This window comes from Lygodium microphyllum, chromosome 22 (genome assembly GCF_053477565.2).
Source record: "Lygodium microphyllum isolate KBCC chromosome 22, Lygodium_microphyllum_v1.1.10, whole genome shotgun sequence".
NCBI lineage: Eukaryota > Viridiplantae > Streptophyta > Polypodiopsida > Schizaeales > Lygodiaceae > Lygodium > Lygodium microphyllum.
In genome coordinates, this window is record NC_141156.1 from 123,535,507 (window position 1) to 123,553,577 (window position 18,071).

At 45.0% G+C, this 18,071-nt stretch overlaps 1 protein-coding gene across 1 annotated transcript; it reads right to left on the minus strand.

Annotated features, from left to right (window-relative positions):
- Positions 1 to 14,603: 14,603 nt before the first annotated feature.
- Positions 14,604 to 17,794, minus strand: LOC148017577 (uncharacterized). Its single transcript, XM_087663172.1, has one exon. It carries the CDS (start codon positions 17,730 to 17,732, stop codon positions 16,095 to 16,097), a length of 1,638 nt encoding a protein of 545 aa, XP_087519298.1. The 5' UTR covers positions 17,733 to 17,794; the 3' UTR covers positions 14,604 to 16,094.
- Between the last annotated feature and the right edge of the window lie 277 nt (positions 17,795 to 18,071).

The window sequence follows — 18,071 nt, forward strand, 5'->3', positions numbered from 1 at the left end:
CAACGGAGACATGATAGCTCGCAAGGTGTTGTAGTCTCAACTATAGTGGCCTAAACTTTTTTGAGACAACACAGTACAATTTATAAAGCACTATGATGAGTTTCAATGGACCAAGGTACCTATTTGCAAGGACAAGATGGAGCTAACCTCGATCATTGCAAGACAGCCTTTCGAAAAATGGAGAATTGACTTCATCAAGCTGATTAGTCTTGCAGCACAATACTCATAGGCCAAGTACATCGTAGTTGCCACACATACTACCTCACAAAGTGGGTAGAAGCATGAGCCACCAGAAAGAACGATGCTAGAACCACAGCTAAGTTCCTTTCAGAGCAGATGATCTCACGATTCAGTTGCCCCATTGAACTAGTTAGTGATCAAGGCATGCATTTCATCAATGAAGTGATTGCTCACCTCCTGTCTACCTTTCTAATTGTCCATAAAAAATCCTTGCCTTACTACCCTCAAATGAACAGCCAGGCAAAATCTACAAATAAGATCTTAGTGAATGTCATGACCAAAGTAGTGTCTGCTTTGTGTAGTGACTGGGACAACAAGCTAATATGGTAGCCTTATGGGACTATCGAACAGCCTATAAAACGGCTCTAGTGGATAGACTTTCTTTAGGTTGACATGCAAAATTGAAGCAATTTTACCAGTGGAATTCTTTGTCCCTAACCTGAGAGTAGCCATTCAAGAGAGATGGGATGGGAAGGAGGCATGGATAGAACATCTAGTTGAGCTAGAACGCCTATTAGAGACTCAACTTCTAGCTACTCATGCACTGATTTACAAAAAGGCACGACGTAAGAGCTAGTTTGACAAGCATATCAAGTAGCGAGACTTCGATTAGGGTGACCTTGTGTTGTTATACTTAGTGAAAGGCCACAAGCAAAAGATGAAGTTTAGGAGATTAGGGCCTTTCATTGAATATAACCATCAATGTGGAGCTTGATACCCTAGATGGAGAGGGCATAGGCTTCTTCAATGGTAGCCGCATAAAGAAGTACTACCCTCCCACATATCCACTACAGGAGTCTCCCACGTTAGAGTCCCCTATGAAAGTCCGAGTTGCCACAATTACAGAAATTGAAGACAAGAATGAAGAAGCAGTGGAACCTTCGTACCTTCGCATAACAGTCATTGCCCATCAAACACATACTTTTGATGCATTGATTGATGAGGGAGTTGATTTTAATATCTTAACTCAAGATCATTGGACTCAAATCAACCGACCACCACAACTATAGTCCACGAGCACTAAACTCAATCTTTTTGGAAGCCAATCATATGTACTTTTGGGAAAGTGTAAAGTCGTAGTCTCTATCGAGTATGAGAGCATACCCATGATCTTTTATGTGTCGTTGAATACAAAAGATGCCGGTAAGGAATCTCTGTCAGGATGCGCCCTTAAAAAATAGGCCCATTGAAATGTCGACTATGAGTCACAATGCATTTACCTTGTCATTGGCAATGTATGCATAGTGAAACCTTTCAGCAAGGGTAGCATGACTCCATCAAAGCCCGTAAAGCCACCAATAGAGAAATCCACAACCAAGTCTAAGGAGGGGGGTCATGACTTGTCACAATCCACCAAGCCTCACTACCAGCAAACAGTTGAGATAAAAGCCAAATCCCATGAACCCAAGTTCAAATGGGTATCTAAACATCAAGGACCACCACTTAGAAGCAACCAAACACAACCTCGCAAGGCTATGGATTTATAGTCAAAGCCTAGGAGGTAGAGAATAAATTACAGGCATCGACAAATGTTCAAGGTGCGATGGGTCCCCAAGACCTTATTGCAAGTGCAAGGCTATTACAAGGGAAATACCTGGATATGGGTGCCTAAAGCCAAGATTGCCAAGTGCACTACTCAAGCACAACCCTTGAGCCTATCCACACAAGGTTTCATGATAGATTAGAAATTAAAATCTCGAATGACTCAAGCTGCGGAGTCCATAGAGCCCAAACCCACTAAGCCTATAGAGCCTCAACAAGTCTATCGACTGAAACTGCAACTTGATGGCTCCAAATCGCCTCAACCTAGCACTGCTAGTGTCCCTAAGGCCTCACAAGTATCTAACATCACAACATCTATATCACAAGCCATGCCTAGTGCGCAAGTGATTGAACCGCTCCCTCAGGAGTAGCCAAAACCGCAAACCATAGCTGCATACCTGTTTAGCCTAGTCAAACCTCACAGTCAAACCTCAACCTCCCATAAACCTAAAACCCTCTTATGAGCGACAATCATTTCTTATCTTGGCCTCAGACTTAGCTAAAAATATGAGGGATGCCTTGGTTGCTTGCCTTCGATGTTTGGATGCTACATTTACTGCACTTGCTAAAAGCTATGATCGATTAGACCTAGGCCTTTTAGAAGAGCCTTTAGCAACAAAGGTATGTACGCTCCCTTGCTCTTGGGAAGAATCAAAATTCGTATTCATTAAGGCTCCCTAGGTAATTGAAGAGTTAATTGACATTGAGATTTTCTGCGAGCAAGCACACAAATGATGATTCATTACATCATATGACAAGAGCATGGTCCCTACCACCACAGACCATGAAATTGAAGAGTTGAAATAGCTTGCTGGCAATGACTCCTCTTTCTTGTGAAAATGGTATGCTCTTCGACTTCAATGGGAGCTAGAGGGCTGCCAAATCATGATCAACGTTGAGCAAAGACATGCAATCAAAACCTCAGAGTATGACCCAACTTATGTAGCTTTGACCTCCTATCGGGTGTTGACTACCATTCGCAACTGACCCCTAAAAGAGCACATCATGATCCACCTCTATTTAGATCGCATTTTGACTGAGGAGGAGTTACACATTGCCAATTGAGAAGACTCTGGTGACTTCCTAATGGATGTCCTCACTTATATCACCCACGTAGACATCCAACCTATTGACATGGACCACTATGTTAACATGGAGTACAATCCGAACTTCTACGCTCGGCTCATGCGAAAGTGAAACACCGTGAGCATGCGCTCAATGGCCTTAACCCTTCAACCTCTAATCCTAGGAAGGATTTTTCTCATTTTCGAGGGGGGAGGGGGTAAGGTGTGGAACATAAAAACAAATCCTAAACCTGAATCAACGACCAAAAGCAAAAAAGAAAGGATAAAAATGAACTTGTGATTGAGGAAAAGTGTCATAATTTTTTTGGGAATGCATGGAAAGTTTGAAGGAAAATTCTCTTTTGATACGTAAGCATTTCAGTTTTCCATAAGCATACAACCATTTTCTATGTGTCTTTCTGCAAGAAATTATTTGAAGAACACTAATGGTGAGTTTTGGCTTCATGACAGGAACCTACAATGGCAGGACAAGAGAAAACCAGCAAGTTGCCATTCTTAGAGGAAGAGCAAGCAAAGTATGGCCTCTCAGCGGAGACGAGGGCCTTCAACCAATTCAAGTTTAGACACGTCCTGAATTTGGAAGATGTAACCATGGAAGAGCATGCTATAAAGAAGATTGTGGATCAATGCAATCTACAAAAGTATGTGGAGAAAGTTGGCCAAGCGGTGGACTATAGTAAGTGCACAAAGTTCCTCTATACCTTCAAAAGGAACTGTGACACCATGATTGTATGGCAAGGAGAGGACACTCACCATGCTGAGTTGGAGAAGATAGAAGAGGATTCCAAGAGAGCCGAGGAGGAGAGGAAGAGGAGAGAAAAAGAAGAAACAAAAGAGCTACGGAGGAAGGAAGAAGAGGACATAGCTCGAGCCACACACATGTCAATAGAGCAGTAGTCCAGGCAGTAAGAGGAGAATCAACTGCTCTAAGATGGATTGTGTTTAGGGGTGAACAGGGGTCAAGCTCCATGGGAGGTTGGTGAATTGGGAGAGCTACAAGGACTTGATCCATGCTTGGGCATTGATCAATGCCGTAGGGTTGATTGGTGTAACCTCCTTGTTGGTAAGCTGGAAGGATGCCATGGTAGAGAGAAGAAAAGGGTGTAAGATATAGAGAGGGTGAAAATAGGCAAAGAAGAGATGTGCATAAGTGTTGGGCACAAAATGAGAGTGTCAAGGAAGAGATTCTTTCTTAAGTGATGGTGTGGTTAAGGTGAAAATACGTTAGCCAATGCATGCGAGCCACATTAGCAAAATAGACCATAAGCAAACATGATGAGGATGGGTATTTCGAGATACCAGGGTGCCGTCGGCTGCATTTGTTAATGTGTGGGTTTCATAAACGAGTGCCATGTCAACACAAGTGGGAACTTTTTAGAGCCATTCGATTTGGAGGTGGTGGGGAACTAGTCGGGATGAAATGCTGGAATCTGATGGTGAAGTGAAAACATGCATTTCTCAAGGTGTCCACACAAACAAAAGTAGTCTAAGGAAAGTGATGTTAACTAGTATTGCCCTAAATGCATAATCACGCACAGTATCAAGACCATTCACAATGCAAGGCAAGAAGCATCAAGGCAATAGTGCCATTAGTTTCCTTGAGCCTATTCACAATGGAAATGATCAATGAAGAAGATAGCATTCTCATTCTTGTGCACGCTATTAGTTGTGCACAAAGCCAGATTAGGGAGTAAGCATTGACGGCCCCACGATAATGAATGGATCAGTTAATATTAGCAAGAAGAGTGCCAAAAAGGAGCTAAACTCAAAGTCAAGAGTAAAGAACTCTCAATACCACCATAAACAATGATTGTCTCTAGTGCAAAGAGTGACACAATAGCATTGTAAACTACTAAAGAAACTATTGCCACATACAAGGCATACCTTGACCTAGTTCAATAGCTAGCTACAATTGACAAGGTTGAGGAATGGATCAAGGCGACTCAAGATGAGTTGCAGATAGGGAAGGTCAATGAGATCTTAAGCATTCCAAGCATGCCCTGTGTATCTCTTCAAGAGAATCCATGTCAACTTGACAAAATATGTAATGTAGGAAAAATTTAGCATTAACATTTGGAACATTATGAATGGTACCTAGACCTTCGTAAAGTATCCAATTAGGTACTTTTGGTACTCTATATTGATGTTCAAGAAAGTACCAAATTTGGTACAATGTTGATAGTACCTAGACCTCTATCAAGCTTTCAATTTGGTACTTTTGGTAGTGTAAGTACTTGTTTTCCAAGTGTTGTCCAAGAAAGTACCAAATTGGACACAATACAAATAGTATCCCAATCTCTATAAAAATAGGTACTTTTGGTACTATGGATAATATAGCAAGTACCAGATTTACACATTTTTTATATTGTACATGAAACCACTACAAGACAATAGAATACCAAAAGTTTTGGTTTTGTATGTAACATATTTTGAATTGAACCTTCTACAATAATATCCAAACTCATACACCTCACATATTATGACAAGAAGAAAAGAAGATTACTTAAGAGTCATCTATGAAATGCATTGAATGTTTCACAACACTTTCTTCAATTCTAATCTCACATATGTTCTTCCTATTAGGATAACTTGTTGGGGGTTAAAGGCCACCTATGCCTAGCCACCTGTATTTACCTTGCAACTGATGCTTGCACATCTATAAATTGCAGGTGATGGCCACCCATCATTATCACAGGTTACACATTGTGACTTTTGGAAATTCCCCCACACAAGTCTTACTCTCTCTTGTTCAAACCTCCATAGCTCTTGCTCTTACTTTTGCTTGTGTTCTCTCACTCCTACTCACCCCTTTTAACTGGTATTAGAGCAAGCATTCAAGGAGCTTCAGTCATTCCACTTCAACTCGAGAAAGAGAGCTCCAACCCTAGCTTCCATGCCAACCATGTCTTTAATAATTTGAGATAAATATCTGTTCCCCATCTTCCCTAGCTTGTTATTTTTCTTTTGGAACACCTTTGGTTAGTGCCGAATGACCTATGAGGGTCGGTAATAGTAGGAGAAGCCCCTAGACAAGAAGCCACAATTTTTAGTGCATTTTTAGGGTGTCTGTCTTGCTCAATTTGCATTAGTCATTTGGCTCTAGCACTCCTTTGGTCTTTGCTCAGCTATTGGGCACTTCATTCAGCACTTTAGACTTCATCTTTGGCATCATTCAAGGAAGAAATCATTAGTTGTTAGCTATCATTTGTGGACAGACTTGCTATTCATAGTTTGGGATAGCAAGCTTGTGAATATTTATGCTTCACTTATGCTTATTAACATGAGATTTTAATGCTAGGATGATGTGTTAATACTTGGGAATGCTCTACAAATTGATTAGAGTTCATTTCGCTCAATCATTGGAAGGCTCTTTGATGTCATAAACAATGGATAGCAAGCATATGCTTTGAATGACATCTCTTGTCCTCTAAACCAACAAAAGCTACCCATGCTTGCATCTTTGGAGTGTTGAGAACAAGATCCCCAAGTGACTCCTGAAGCAACCTCTAGATGGCCACGAGATCCTATTGAAGGATCCTCTCCTCCCAACACTACTATCAAGCTAGGAGGGCCGCCTAACAAATCATACTGGACTCCCCCAAGGCCTCTGTAGCCTCCTCTGCAATCTAGGCATCCTAAATAATTCTCTAGCCCAAAGCTACTCAATCTACCTCTTCGCATCCATAGGTCAAACCTGGAATACAGCAAGAGTGAGGGTCCAAGGCTAATGCAAGGGCATCAAGCATCAGGAGCACTGATGTGAGTGATCAAACAAGGTAGTCGTAGCAAGTGCTCCACCTGCTTTCCTTTGGTGCCATCCCCACTCCCCCACATAGAACATGTCCAACCACTCTAGAAGAACACCACCCATCCACCTATATCCCCAAGAGAACTCCAAAAAGCCATCTCGCCTAAACAGTGGACGGCAAGCATATGCTTTGAATATCATCTCCTGTCCTTAAGCCCACAAGAGCTACCTGTGCTTGCATCTCTAGAGTGTTGAGAACAAGATCCCTAGGTGACTCCTAAAGCAACCTTTGGATGGCCGCACGATCCTATTGAAGGGACCTCTCCTCCCAATACTACTATCGAGCCTAGAGGGCAACCTCTTAACAAATCCTACTAATAAATCCTACTGGACTCCCCTAAGGCCTTTGCAACCTCCTCAACAATGCGGCCATCCTGAACCACTCTAGTCCATAGCTACTCAATCTACCTCCTCACATCCATACTAAGAGCGAGTGTCCAATGCTGACATAGGGGCATCAAGCATGACGAGCACTGATGTGTGTGATCAAACAAGGTAGTTGTAGCAAATGTCCCACCTGCTTTCCTCTAGTGCCATCCCCCCTCCCTTACATATAACCTGTCCAACCACTGCACAAGAACGCCACCCATCTTCCTCTATCCCCAAGTGAACTCCAAGGAGCCATCTTGCTTGCAAAAGGCTAGGGCCCTCCAGGCATCTTGCACTCATATTGCCAGAATAAAAAATTCCCACGACTCCTACCCCTCAATTGCAATGCCTTGGAAGTCCCTACCCTAGCCATGCTGATCCTCCAAAGTCTCCAGATTTTTTACGTTGCCTCAAATAATCTGGGAGTCCACCTCAGGCAAAACTGCTACAATCTCCAGCTAGAAGCCTATGTGTGTCTGGACCTCTGTGGGTGCATAGACATTAAGGACCCAAGACACAAGTCCCCCAACTCAAGTCAACCTTAGGACCCTCTTGCCATTGCTAGAAATTGGCTGACTTGGTCAAACTGATGCCAAAAATGCTGGCCAGGCTGATCATCGATATTAAAATAATCAAGAAATGTTGGTCGCCAACTGAAAAGGCTGATTGCCCCATCTACCAATGTAAACACAACCTCCAGCCACCACTGAAAAAGGAATGCAGTGGGGTGGAAAATAATTCAACTATTGTGAACACACCTAAAACTGATAGAAAAAGAAATGCATGCTCTAGAAAGAGCTGCCGCCTCCATCAAAACACAAGCTCCTAATGCCTCCTAATGTCCTTGTCTAACTCAAACTGAGGCTCATAGGCAAGAGATGATTGTGCACGACACACGACTGCTAACACAAACTAGAGCTGCTCCTTAGCAAGTGGTGTGTGCAAGGTGTTTGATTAGGGGGCACTTGAAGTGTGCTTTGGCCTTAGACCAGAGGTTTCCATTGCGAATCTTCACCAAGGCCCAACCAAGGATGATGCTGTTCAATTGGGTGAAAGCTGCTGCAGAGAAAGGAAGCAACGATTGATGACATGAGAGCAGAGGGAGAGGCGGTATAGAATGGTGGCAAGGGCTAATTGTCGAGCACAAGTAATCAGGCCAGTTTGACACAGGCAGCCAGCAGCAATATGGAGGTTGAGAGGAGGCATGGCATGGTCTCCAACAGGTTTGATGGGAGGGGGGGACCCAGCCAGGCACGATGGATAAGGGCCGAGGCGATTCGATTGGCGTGCATAAAGCGGGGGGGGGGGGGGTGTAAGGGCTTTGTAGCTATACCATGCCATTGCTACCGAATGCACCTATATAAGGAGTAGTAGTGACTCAAAGCCCTGCCTTGTTTCCACACTACGTGTGATTCCCTATACCCAGTGGTGAACCCTCTTATGTGCAGCGTCACGAGGGTGTAGTCTTGGGATGTGTCTATGTTGTCCCGTTTTTTAAATTGAATAATACAAGAGTATACCTTGAGCTCATATATCGTGTTACCTTTCTGTGTTGTGTTGAGTGCGTAACGAGTGCAGGTTCATCACACTTGGTATCAGAGCAACTCTTGCTCGGAGTGAAGGAGTGCTCACGGAAGCAGGAGAGAAGATCAAGTGCCCTGAAGAGAACAAAGTTGTAACGACCCATAGCACGACGCCCCACGTCGCGTCGCCCCACGTCGCGACGCCCCGGTGCGTCGGTCCCCGATGTGATGCCCCAACCCCGACACCCCACCGTCTGAAGACGTGGCGCGGCTTCCTCGTGGCACGACCACTTCCACCATAGGCGAGACGTGGCTTCCCTACGCCGACCTCATTGCGGCTTCCCCACGCCGACATCACCACCAACCACATGGAGGATGAAAGGGAGAATGTTACCCTCCCAATAATGGAGGAGAGGAAGAAGAATAGAGGGCAAGAATAAAGAGTGGCCCAAGAGGAGAAGGTGGCCGGATTGGAAAGGCAATTAGATGGCATGTCAGGCATGCTGGAGTCAATGTGGAGGAACATGTAGATGAAGGAAGAGGAAGAGGAAAGGAAGAAAAAACTAGAAGTGGAGCAGGGATATAGAGAATGGGTGATACAACAACCAGAGGAGGAGAAAAGACACAAAATGCAAGAGGAGATGGATGGAATGGGTAGAGAGGAGACATCTAGGAGGGCGCAAGATACAAGGAAAGAGAAGGAGAAGGTAATAGAAATAGGAAGCAAGAAGAAAGACAAGAAGAAGGAGAAGAAACACCACCATAGAGAGGAGGAAGACAGTGACAGTTCAGAAGACGACTATGGAAAATTCAAGATGCCCCAACTAGCCAAGTACAAATGAGAGAGAGACGGGCTGATCATGAAGAAATGGATCGCAGAGGTGGACATGTACTTGAAGTATTTACGAATAACTGAAGACAGGAAGGCGGAAGTGGCAACCATTTACTTGGAGGACGTTGCCAGTTGGTACCTGTTGGAGCAAGAGCAAGGCCACACCATCTTTTCGTGGGAAGAACTGAAAGACTCCTTTATTCCAAAGATGGAAAAATTCAAAGTGAGAGATGAATGGAGGAACCTCAAACAAACACAAGGGAAGATGAAAGAATATGTAAGCAAATATATGCAGATTATGTTGCAACTACCAAACATGGATATAGACACTAAATTACATGGATTTTTGTTTGGGATGCAAGAATGGGCTAGGAGAGATGTGGAGAGACAGGAGCCAACAAGCTTAGTAGAAGCCATGAGAATGGCCGAAAGATTAGTGGACTTGGAAGGTAGAAGAACGGCCCAAGGGAACCAAAGCAGGTTCAACAACAACTTCAACAACAACAACTCATGGAACCAAAGGCCCAATGCCCCTAGAGGGTCATTCACAGATACAAGGAGCCAAAACATCACCACCACAACGGCTGTGTCACAAACCGCATTAGTACCAAGAGGAGCAGCAAGAAGATGGGGAAACAATCACTACAGGCCAACCCCTAGCATATCGTATGGACCCGCATGATCAAATACATCATGGTGGAGACCCCCAGGCTCGTCCATCGGGATCAGATGCGGGGGCCCACACTACCAAAACACATGCTCGATAGAAGATATAGTGTCATTAAGCGGGTCAAGGGTGAATGCTACTAGCGCATATGGAGGAGATGAACCACAACCACCGCGTATCCAAGAAATCCCAAGTGGAAGTGAGGAAAGCATGGATCACCCAAGGGTAGGGACAGTCAGCACCCAACCCCAATGCATGGCGGCCAGAGTAGCGGCAGTCCACCATCTATACATCAAAGGCTGAGTGAGCGAAGGAAACCAACCCATCATGGTGGACACAGGGGCCACACATAACTTCATGACACTAGAGTGCGCAGCAAAACATGGATTGAAATTATCTAAGGCCCTAGAACGATTAACAATAACATTCGCCCAAGGAGAAGCCAAGGAAGTGAAACAAGTCTTTGCAGTCCAAGTAGAAGCTGACAAGTGGAAAGCAAAACTCAACTTCTTAGTAATCCCCATGGATGATTTTGAAGTGATATTGGGCTTGGAATTCTATGACAAATATGTCATTGCAATGTTCGGTAAAGGTGTAAATGAAATGATGCTAGATATGCAAGGAGAAGGCATTAGAGTACCCTACGAAAGAATGCATGGCAGGACCCCAATCAAGGTGCAAATGAAGGAGAATAAGCCAGGAGTGTCATGCCAAACAGTGAAACCAACTGCAACCCAACCAAGAGGCCAGACCCAAAATGCACCGGTCCAAGGGACCGTTATCAGGCCGCGTATCATGACATGTAGTGCCAAGCAGGTAGAAAAATTAGTCAAACAAGGAGATATGGTCTACTTATGTATGATCCGACCAATCGAAGAAGAAGATGGCAAGAAGCCCAAACACCAAAGCAGGAACACAGAAGTGGCAAAAATACTTGAAGAATTCAAAGATGTAATGCCAATTGAGCTACCCAAGGGTCTACCACCTAGACGAGATTTAGATCACAAGATTGAGTTGATCCTAGGGTCTGCCCCACCGGCCCAAGCTCCCTACCGCATGAACCACACCGAGCTCATGGAATTGAAGAAGCAACTACATAAACTAGAAGAACAAGGGTTCATCCGCCCTAGTAAATCCCCCTTTGGTGCCCCAGTGTTATTTGTCAAGAAGAAGGATGGGGGACTTAGATTCTGTGCACATTATAGGGCCCTTAACAAAATCACCATTAAAAAACAAATACCCAATGCCCCTAGTGGAAGACCTCTTAGATAGATTGCACGGGGCCAAGTACTTTAGCTGTATTGATCTTAGATTAGGATACCATCAGATCCACATAGCAGAAGAAGATATCCCAAAAATAGCCATCCATACCCGATATGGTAGTTTTGAGTGGTTAGTATTAGGATTTGGCCTAAGCAATGGGCCAGGCACATTTTGTGGCCTCATGGATGGAGTCTTTAGACCTAAGATAGATATCTTTGTTATTATCTACATAGATGACCTCCTAGTCTATAGCAAAACCTTAGAGGAGTACAAGCAACACTTACGCCGAGTTTTTGAGAAACTGCGGCAGCATCAGTTATATGCTAAGCCTGAAAAATGTAAATTCGTAGTGAAAGAGTTGGAGTTCTTAGGCTTTATTGTAGGAGCAGCTGGAATCAAAGTGGATCCTAAGAAAGTGAAAGCTATCCAAAGATGGCATGTACTGAAAACTGTAAGAAAAGTGCGGGAGTTCCTCGGCTTCATAGTATTTTGCCAAAGGTTCATCAAAGATTACAGCCTTATCACAGCCCCCCTCTCCCACCTCACCAAAGAAGATTACCCTTTTATATGGGGGAACACGCACCAGGAAGCTTTTGAGCAGATGAAGAAGTGCATGAGCCAAACTCCTGTCTTAAGGGTGCCGAATTTCACCAAGCCCTTTGAAATTTCTACAGATGCCTTCGACTATGGCATAGGAGGTGTACTAGTGCAGGAAGGTCACCCCATTGCTTATGAGTCCAAGAAATTTACCGATGCTGCTGAGAAGGAAATATTGGCAGTCATCCACTGCCTCAAAAAATGGAAGCACTATGTTCAAGACAAATACACAATAGTCTTCACCAACAATATCTCCCTCAAATACTTCCAATCACAACCCAAGTTATCGGCAAAGCAAGCCCACTGGCTAGACTTCCTAGCAGAATTCGACTTGGAGATTAACACAAGCCCGACTCCACTAACAAAATAGCAGATGTCTTAAGCCGGAAAGCTGACCTGAAAGCTGTCAGTGTGGTTAGCAGCAACTTCATAGAACTAGTCAAGGAGGTCCTAGAGCAAGACCAAGAGATGCACAACATAATCAGAGATGTGGAAGTAGAGAAGACCCCGCATGGAATGTACACCCTAGAGGAGGGTATCCTATTTTTAGGCAAAAGATTGTATATCCCCAACAATTTGGAGTTGAAGAAACTCATCCTGCATGAGATACGTAATGGCAAACTTGGAGGACACAAAGGGCAAAGCAAAACCTTGGAGGCCCTTAAGAAGCAGTTCTTTTGGCCGATTATGAAGGAAGAAGTAACAAACTGCATCAAAACCTATCCCACTTGCCAACTGGTCAAAGCACCACGACCAAAACCAGCAGGATTACTACAACCATTACCAGTACCCAACCGCCCATGGGATGTCATCAACATGGATCTCATTGTGGAACTACCCGAGTCCCATGGGTACACAATCATCTTTGTAGTGGTGGACTACTTTTCCAAGCAGGCCCACTTCACCCCAGTCAAACCACCACTAAATACCAAGGAGGTAGCACGCCTCTTCTTCACACATGTATTCAAACTTCATGGCTTACTACTGGCCATAGTATCAGATAGAGATGGAAGATTCATGAGCGACATGTGGAAGGAACTCTTTAAGACCTTGGAAACACAATTGAGATTCTCATCATCCTTCTATCCGGAGACAAATGGATAGACAGAACGCGTCAACCAAGGCATCAAAGACTATCTCTGGAGCTATGCCCGAGTGGACTAGAAAGATTGGGCCTTGTACCTTGATGTCTTGGAATTCCACTATAAGAGCTCCATCCACTTGGCAACGGGGTACACCCCCTTTGAGTTAGCCATAGGAAAAGAAGTCATCACACCACTGGCCTTAGCATCCAGAGCAGCCAAAGCGGAAGATCAAGATGTAGAAAAGTTCCTGAAGAAAAGGAGACACCGAAATGCAACGGCTAAGCAAAGCCTTGAGCAGAGCAAAATTACTATGACCGAGCAAGACAACAACAAAAGAAAGGCTGTACTATTCACCAAAGGAGACATTGTCCTAGTCAGCTCTAAGAATATGTCACTTTTCAAGAACATGACTCCCAAGCTCAATCACCGCTACTATGGACCCTACTGAATCACTCAAGTGCTGAACGAAGTCACCTACAAATTGGACCTGCCAGACAGTGTTTGTGTTCATAATGCGTTTCATGCTCGCCTTCTGTGCAGGTTCTATCCAAACAACCAATGGGGACGGTACGTACCAATGCTTCATTCCAACAGTCCCTTCGAAGTAGAAGCATTTCTTCGACGCCGGGAACAGCTTCCTTGAATACCTCACTAAGTGGCGCGAGCGTCCACTTAAGGAGGGCACTTGGATCTCAGAAGCGGAGGCTCGCGAATGTGGCAAAGATGCCTTCGCCCTTTGGCTCGAGGAGAACCCCCTTGCTCCTCCCAACGACCCTTGAGCCTCTCCAACCCAAACAAAGCGGTTCTCAATCATAGACCCCAATGTGCCTCCACTCCTCAAATGTAATTGAGTCGAGGGTGGACCCGCATGGTGATAAACATCAATAAATCCAACAAAGCCCCAATAATCCAGTCTAGATGGGCAAACACTGATCAGCTTGCTAAAAAAGGCTGTGTTAAGACCCCCAAGTCCTAGTGCGGTAGACACTGGCCAGTTTGATAGTATAGACTGTGTTAAGACCCCGCGGTCACAAAGACCGGCAAACACTGACTAGCTTGATAGGAAAAGTTGTGTTAAGACCCCGGATGAGTCAACAACAAGCGCTACCCTTAGATCGCTAAGGATAGCAATCCGGTAAGCGGGGGTGAGTATAAGGGCTTCGTAGCTATACCATGCCGTTGCTACCGAATGCACCTATATAGGGAGTAGTAGTGACTCAAAGCCCTGCCTTGTTTCCACACTACGTGTGATTCCCTATACCCAGTGGTGAACCCTCTTATGTGCGGTGTCACGAGGGTGTAGTCCTGGGATGTGTCTATGTTGTTCCGCTTTTTGGATTGAATAATACAAGAGTATACCTTGAGCTCATATAGCTCATATATCGTGTTACCTTTCTGTGCCGTGTTGAGTGCGTAACGAGTGCAGGTTCATCACAAGGGAGGGGGGAGGGAGGCAGGGGGCGCAATGGAGGAGTGACGAGAAAGGGAAGGTGACATGATGGGAAACAGCTCGACGGCGGGTCAAGCAAGGTGGCATACAGGCAGCTCAATGGCCCGGGGGGGCCGGGGGGGGGGGGGGGCGCGCTGCACGTGGGCAACAGCTCAGTTCTTCATGGGGGCCCCTTCTTTCTTTCACCATTTGTCTCCTCTCCTTTAGCTACATTTTCTGCATGCTTCTTGGGGCAATCCAGGGCACAATGCCTGTGCTCATGGCAATTCAAGCAAACATCATGAAACTAACCCAACTTGATTCCCACAAACAGTTTGATGCCATTGCCATCAAAGAGGTCCAAACTAGCAGGCAGTTCCAAAAGACACATGCATGCTTCTCCCCTCTGAGCACTCCATTTGTGTTTGATGTAGCAGGGATGTGAAATACCCAGCCCAATGTTTCACCAGCATTCCAACCTCCCCATCAAGTTAGGCAGCCCTAGGAAGGATACCCACACGGGACACTCATTTATGAGTGAGCACCCCATCCATGTAGAAACTAGAACTCCAGGGAAGCATATATATGAGGTCTCCTTGATATCCAACACAGGAGCTGAGGATCCAATCCCTCTCTTGCTTTGAGCCAACCAGTGCGAGGAAAAGCTTTTGCTGACAAACTGGTACAGTTGAAGAATGAGTCTCACAAGGTATGTCTGGATGAACAACCTATAGAACTCTTGCTGACTGGGTGATCTGCCCATGAAGAAGAAATGCAACCAAAAAAGGAAGAAGTCTGCATATCTCTGTTAGCAGGGAGACATGCAGAAGCAGGTCATCCCTGAGCTGTGTCTCAATTTTGGGCAAGGTCAATACCACTAGCAGTACTACAGAACCCATCTTCATGAAATCATCCAAGTGAGGTTGCTTCTCAGAGCAATCAGGCCCTGTCTGATCCTCAGCTAGCCGTTTTACCCCACTGGCCTGCATCTTAAATGGGATGGGAACCAGCCACCTGGCTCCTTCATCCTACGTCATTGACTGCTGGCCTTGTGAAAGTAATAAAGCCCCTTTATGGCCCTAAAATGCTCTCTGACGTGCAGATGGGAAATGTGCCCTTTCTCAACTGGTCAAATAGGAAAGACGACTACTTGGTCATGGAACATTGATAGAAACCCATGTATATTCATCTATTGTGACATATGTACGCCACACTTTATTGTCAACTAATGCTAGAGCTCATATGAACTGCTGCATAATGCTCTCTCTCTCTCCCTCTCTCTCTCTCTCTCACATGCTCACAATGTTGCAGACACACTTACGTAACCTGACATCCAGAGTTTGCGTAAGTACATAAACACTGAATAGAAATAAGCCTCTGCATTTTAGAGAGTCATCGTACAAACAGAAAAGAGGCAAATTGCACAGGCAACGTTGTCAGGAAGTTTCCTAAACAGCTGATATTAACTGCAAGACCTCCAGAAGATTTCTGAGCATCATCACAAACTTGCTGCAGCTGATGATCTATAAATACAGGTGAGCATCCTTGAAAATGATGACAGGCAATTTACATGTCCCTCTGAGTTGGAAGCTCCATGTGACATACATTGCACTTCTAAGTTCCATCTACAAGAGCTAAACCTGCAGCCAGGTAGCTAGTTCCTCTTACAATGCTTCAGCAGTGCAGCAATTCCTATAAGGGCAAGAGATCCAGTTGACAAAAACGAAAGAGGCACAGTAACTTTTGTGAGCTTTTTATTCTTCTCAAAGCGAGCATTCAATCCTCTTAGATCGGCTTCCAACTGGCAGACATTCTTCATGTGTTCAGAAGCCTCCTTTCTAGCAACATCGAGAACAGTCTCCAGTTCCTTTACAGTTGACTTCAGCTTCTCTATGTCACCCTTAGATTCCAAGGATGCTTTCTCAGATGTAGAGTTCAATAGTTGGATCTCTTCCTGGAGAGTAGCCCTGGTTTCCTCCAGAATTGCTCTCTCCCTTGCCAAGGAAGACAGTTGACACTCCAGGGATGATATCTGTTGTTTGTACCTGTCTGTTTCAGTCTGCATTTGCTGGATGGAGGAGTTGACAGTCTGAAGATGAATTTCAAGGCTACGGCTCTTCGAATCAGCATTCTCCAGCATGGACTTAAGAGATCCCTTGACTTCTCTCTCTTGCTCAAGTGCTGCCAGGGAATTTTTGTGCTGATCATGGACACGATTCAGCTCACCCTCAAGGCTCTTGATATATGCCTTCAGCTCAATCTCCTCCTTTGCTCGAGCTTCCTGCTGTGCCTCAAGAATTGCTATCTGCTGTTTGGCCTCATTCAATTGTGACTGATAAGCTTCCCTATCTAAATTCTTTTGTGACAGCTCTGCTTCCAAGGCCACAATAGACTCATTAGCTTCAGTAGCCTGTTTTTCTGCTGTAAAGCATGCATCTCTCAGGTGGGCAAGTTCTTCCTCAAGTGACAATTTTTTAAATTTCATGTCCTTCAAATTGTCCAGGGTAGCATCATTCTGAGCCCTCAGTGCACTGATTTCTCCAGTGAGCCTCTCATCCTCCTCTTGAAGGCTTGTCAGCTCCGAATTCAGAGCATTAACTTTTCCCTCTATGGAAGCAAGGCGATGGTGTGCTTCATTCAGCTTGTCCGTGACATCTTTCAAGTTTGTCTCAGACTTCATGAGTGCATCCTCGACCTCCTGCTTTGATGAAATCAATGCCTGTTTCTCAGCCACCAGGGCATCCTTCTCCAGCCCCAACCCTAGCACTTCTTTACGACAGTTGGACAGCTCCATCTCGAGCTTATGCTTCTCATCTTCTAGCCAGTTTTTCTCCAGGGCCAAGCTCTCAGCCTTGGAGGAATTGCCCCTGATTTCATCCTCCAAAGCCTTAATTTTGCCAATCAATTCATCTTTGGCGGCTCGCGAGATGCTTACCTGCTTGACGAGGGCTTCATTAAGCTGCTTAAGGTTAGCAATCTTCTCCTCTGAAGAAAGCTCCTGGAGATGGTGGTGATGGTGGCCAGAGCCGTTTCCATGGTGGTTCTCATCCGAACCCAAATTGCCGTGCGCACGGCCACTGTCGGGAGCGACATGGTCTGCAATGGGGGGCACGTTGGTGTGGGGGTTGTCGTCTGCGGTGTGGTCGCTATCTGTCGGAGAAGAGAGCGAGCTATGGAGGATAGTGAGGGGGAGGGTGTCTGCGGAGAAGAGTTCGTCGCTGCCGGAGGACGTGTTTGAGCTTCCGCGGGGGTGGCCATGGTGATGGTTATGGTGCTTCTTGTGGGAAGGCATGGCGCTCTGCCTGCCCCTCTCTCTCTCTCTCTCTCTCGATCGATGATCCGCTTTTCTGTTATATAGTGTCGTTGCCGTTCTCTCTCTCGCTTGATAATACTTGATATATATATATATATATATATATATATATATATACTCCTAACGGGCGACAAACCATCAAGGGTCGGGGACGGGGTGGTCTAAATTTAAGCGGAGCAGCCTCCCACCTTTCCAAATTCTACATGTCCCACAGAAAATATAAAGGCCACAACAATATATGTTGATTTCTAAGGCTCCAAAATTATATGTTGATTTCAGACTTTAAGCAATATATATAAGGCTGCAACATTATAGGTT

What these genes read in the sequence shown, in the direction of transcription:
- LOC148017577 (XM_087663172.1), bottom strand. Translation starts at nt 17,732, where the DNA reads ATGCCTTCCCACAAGAAGCACCATAACCATCACCATGGCCACCCCCGC.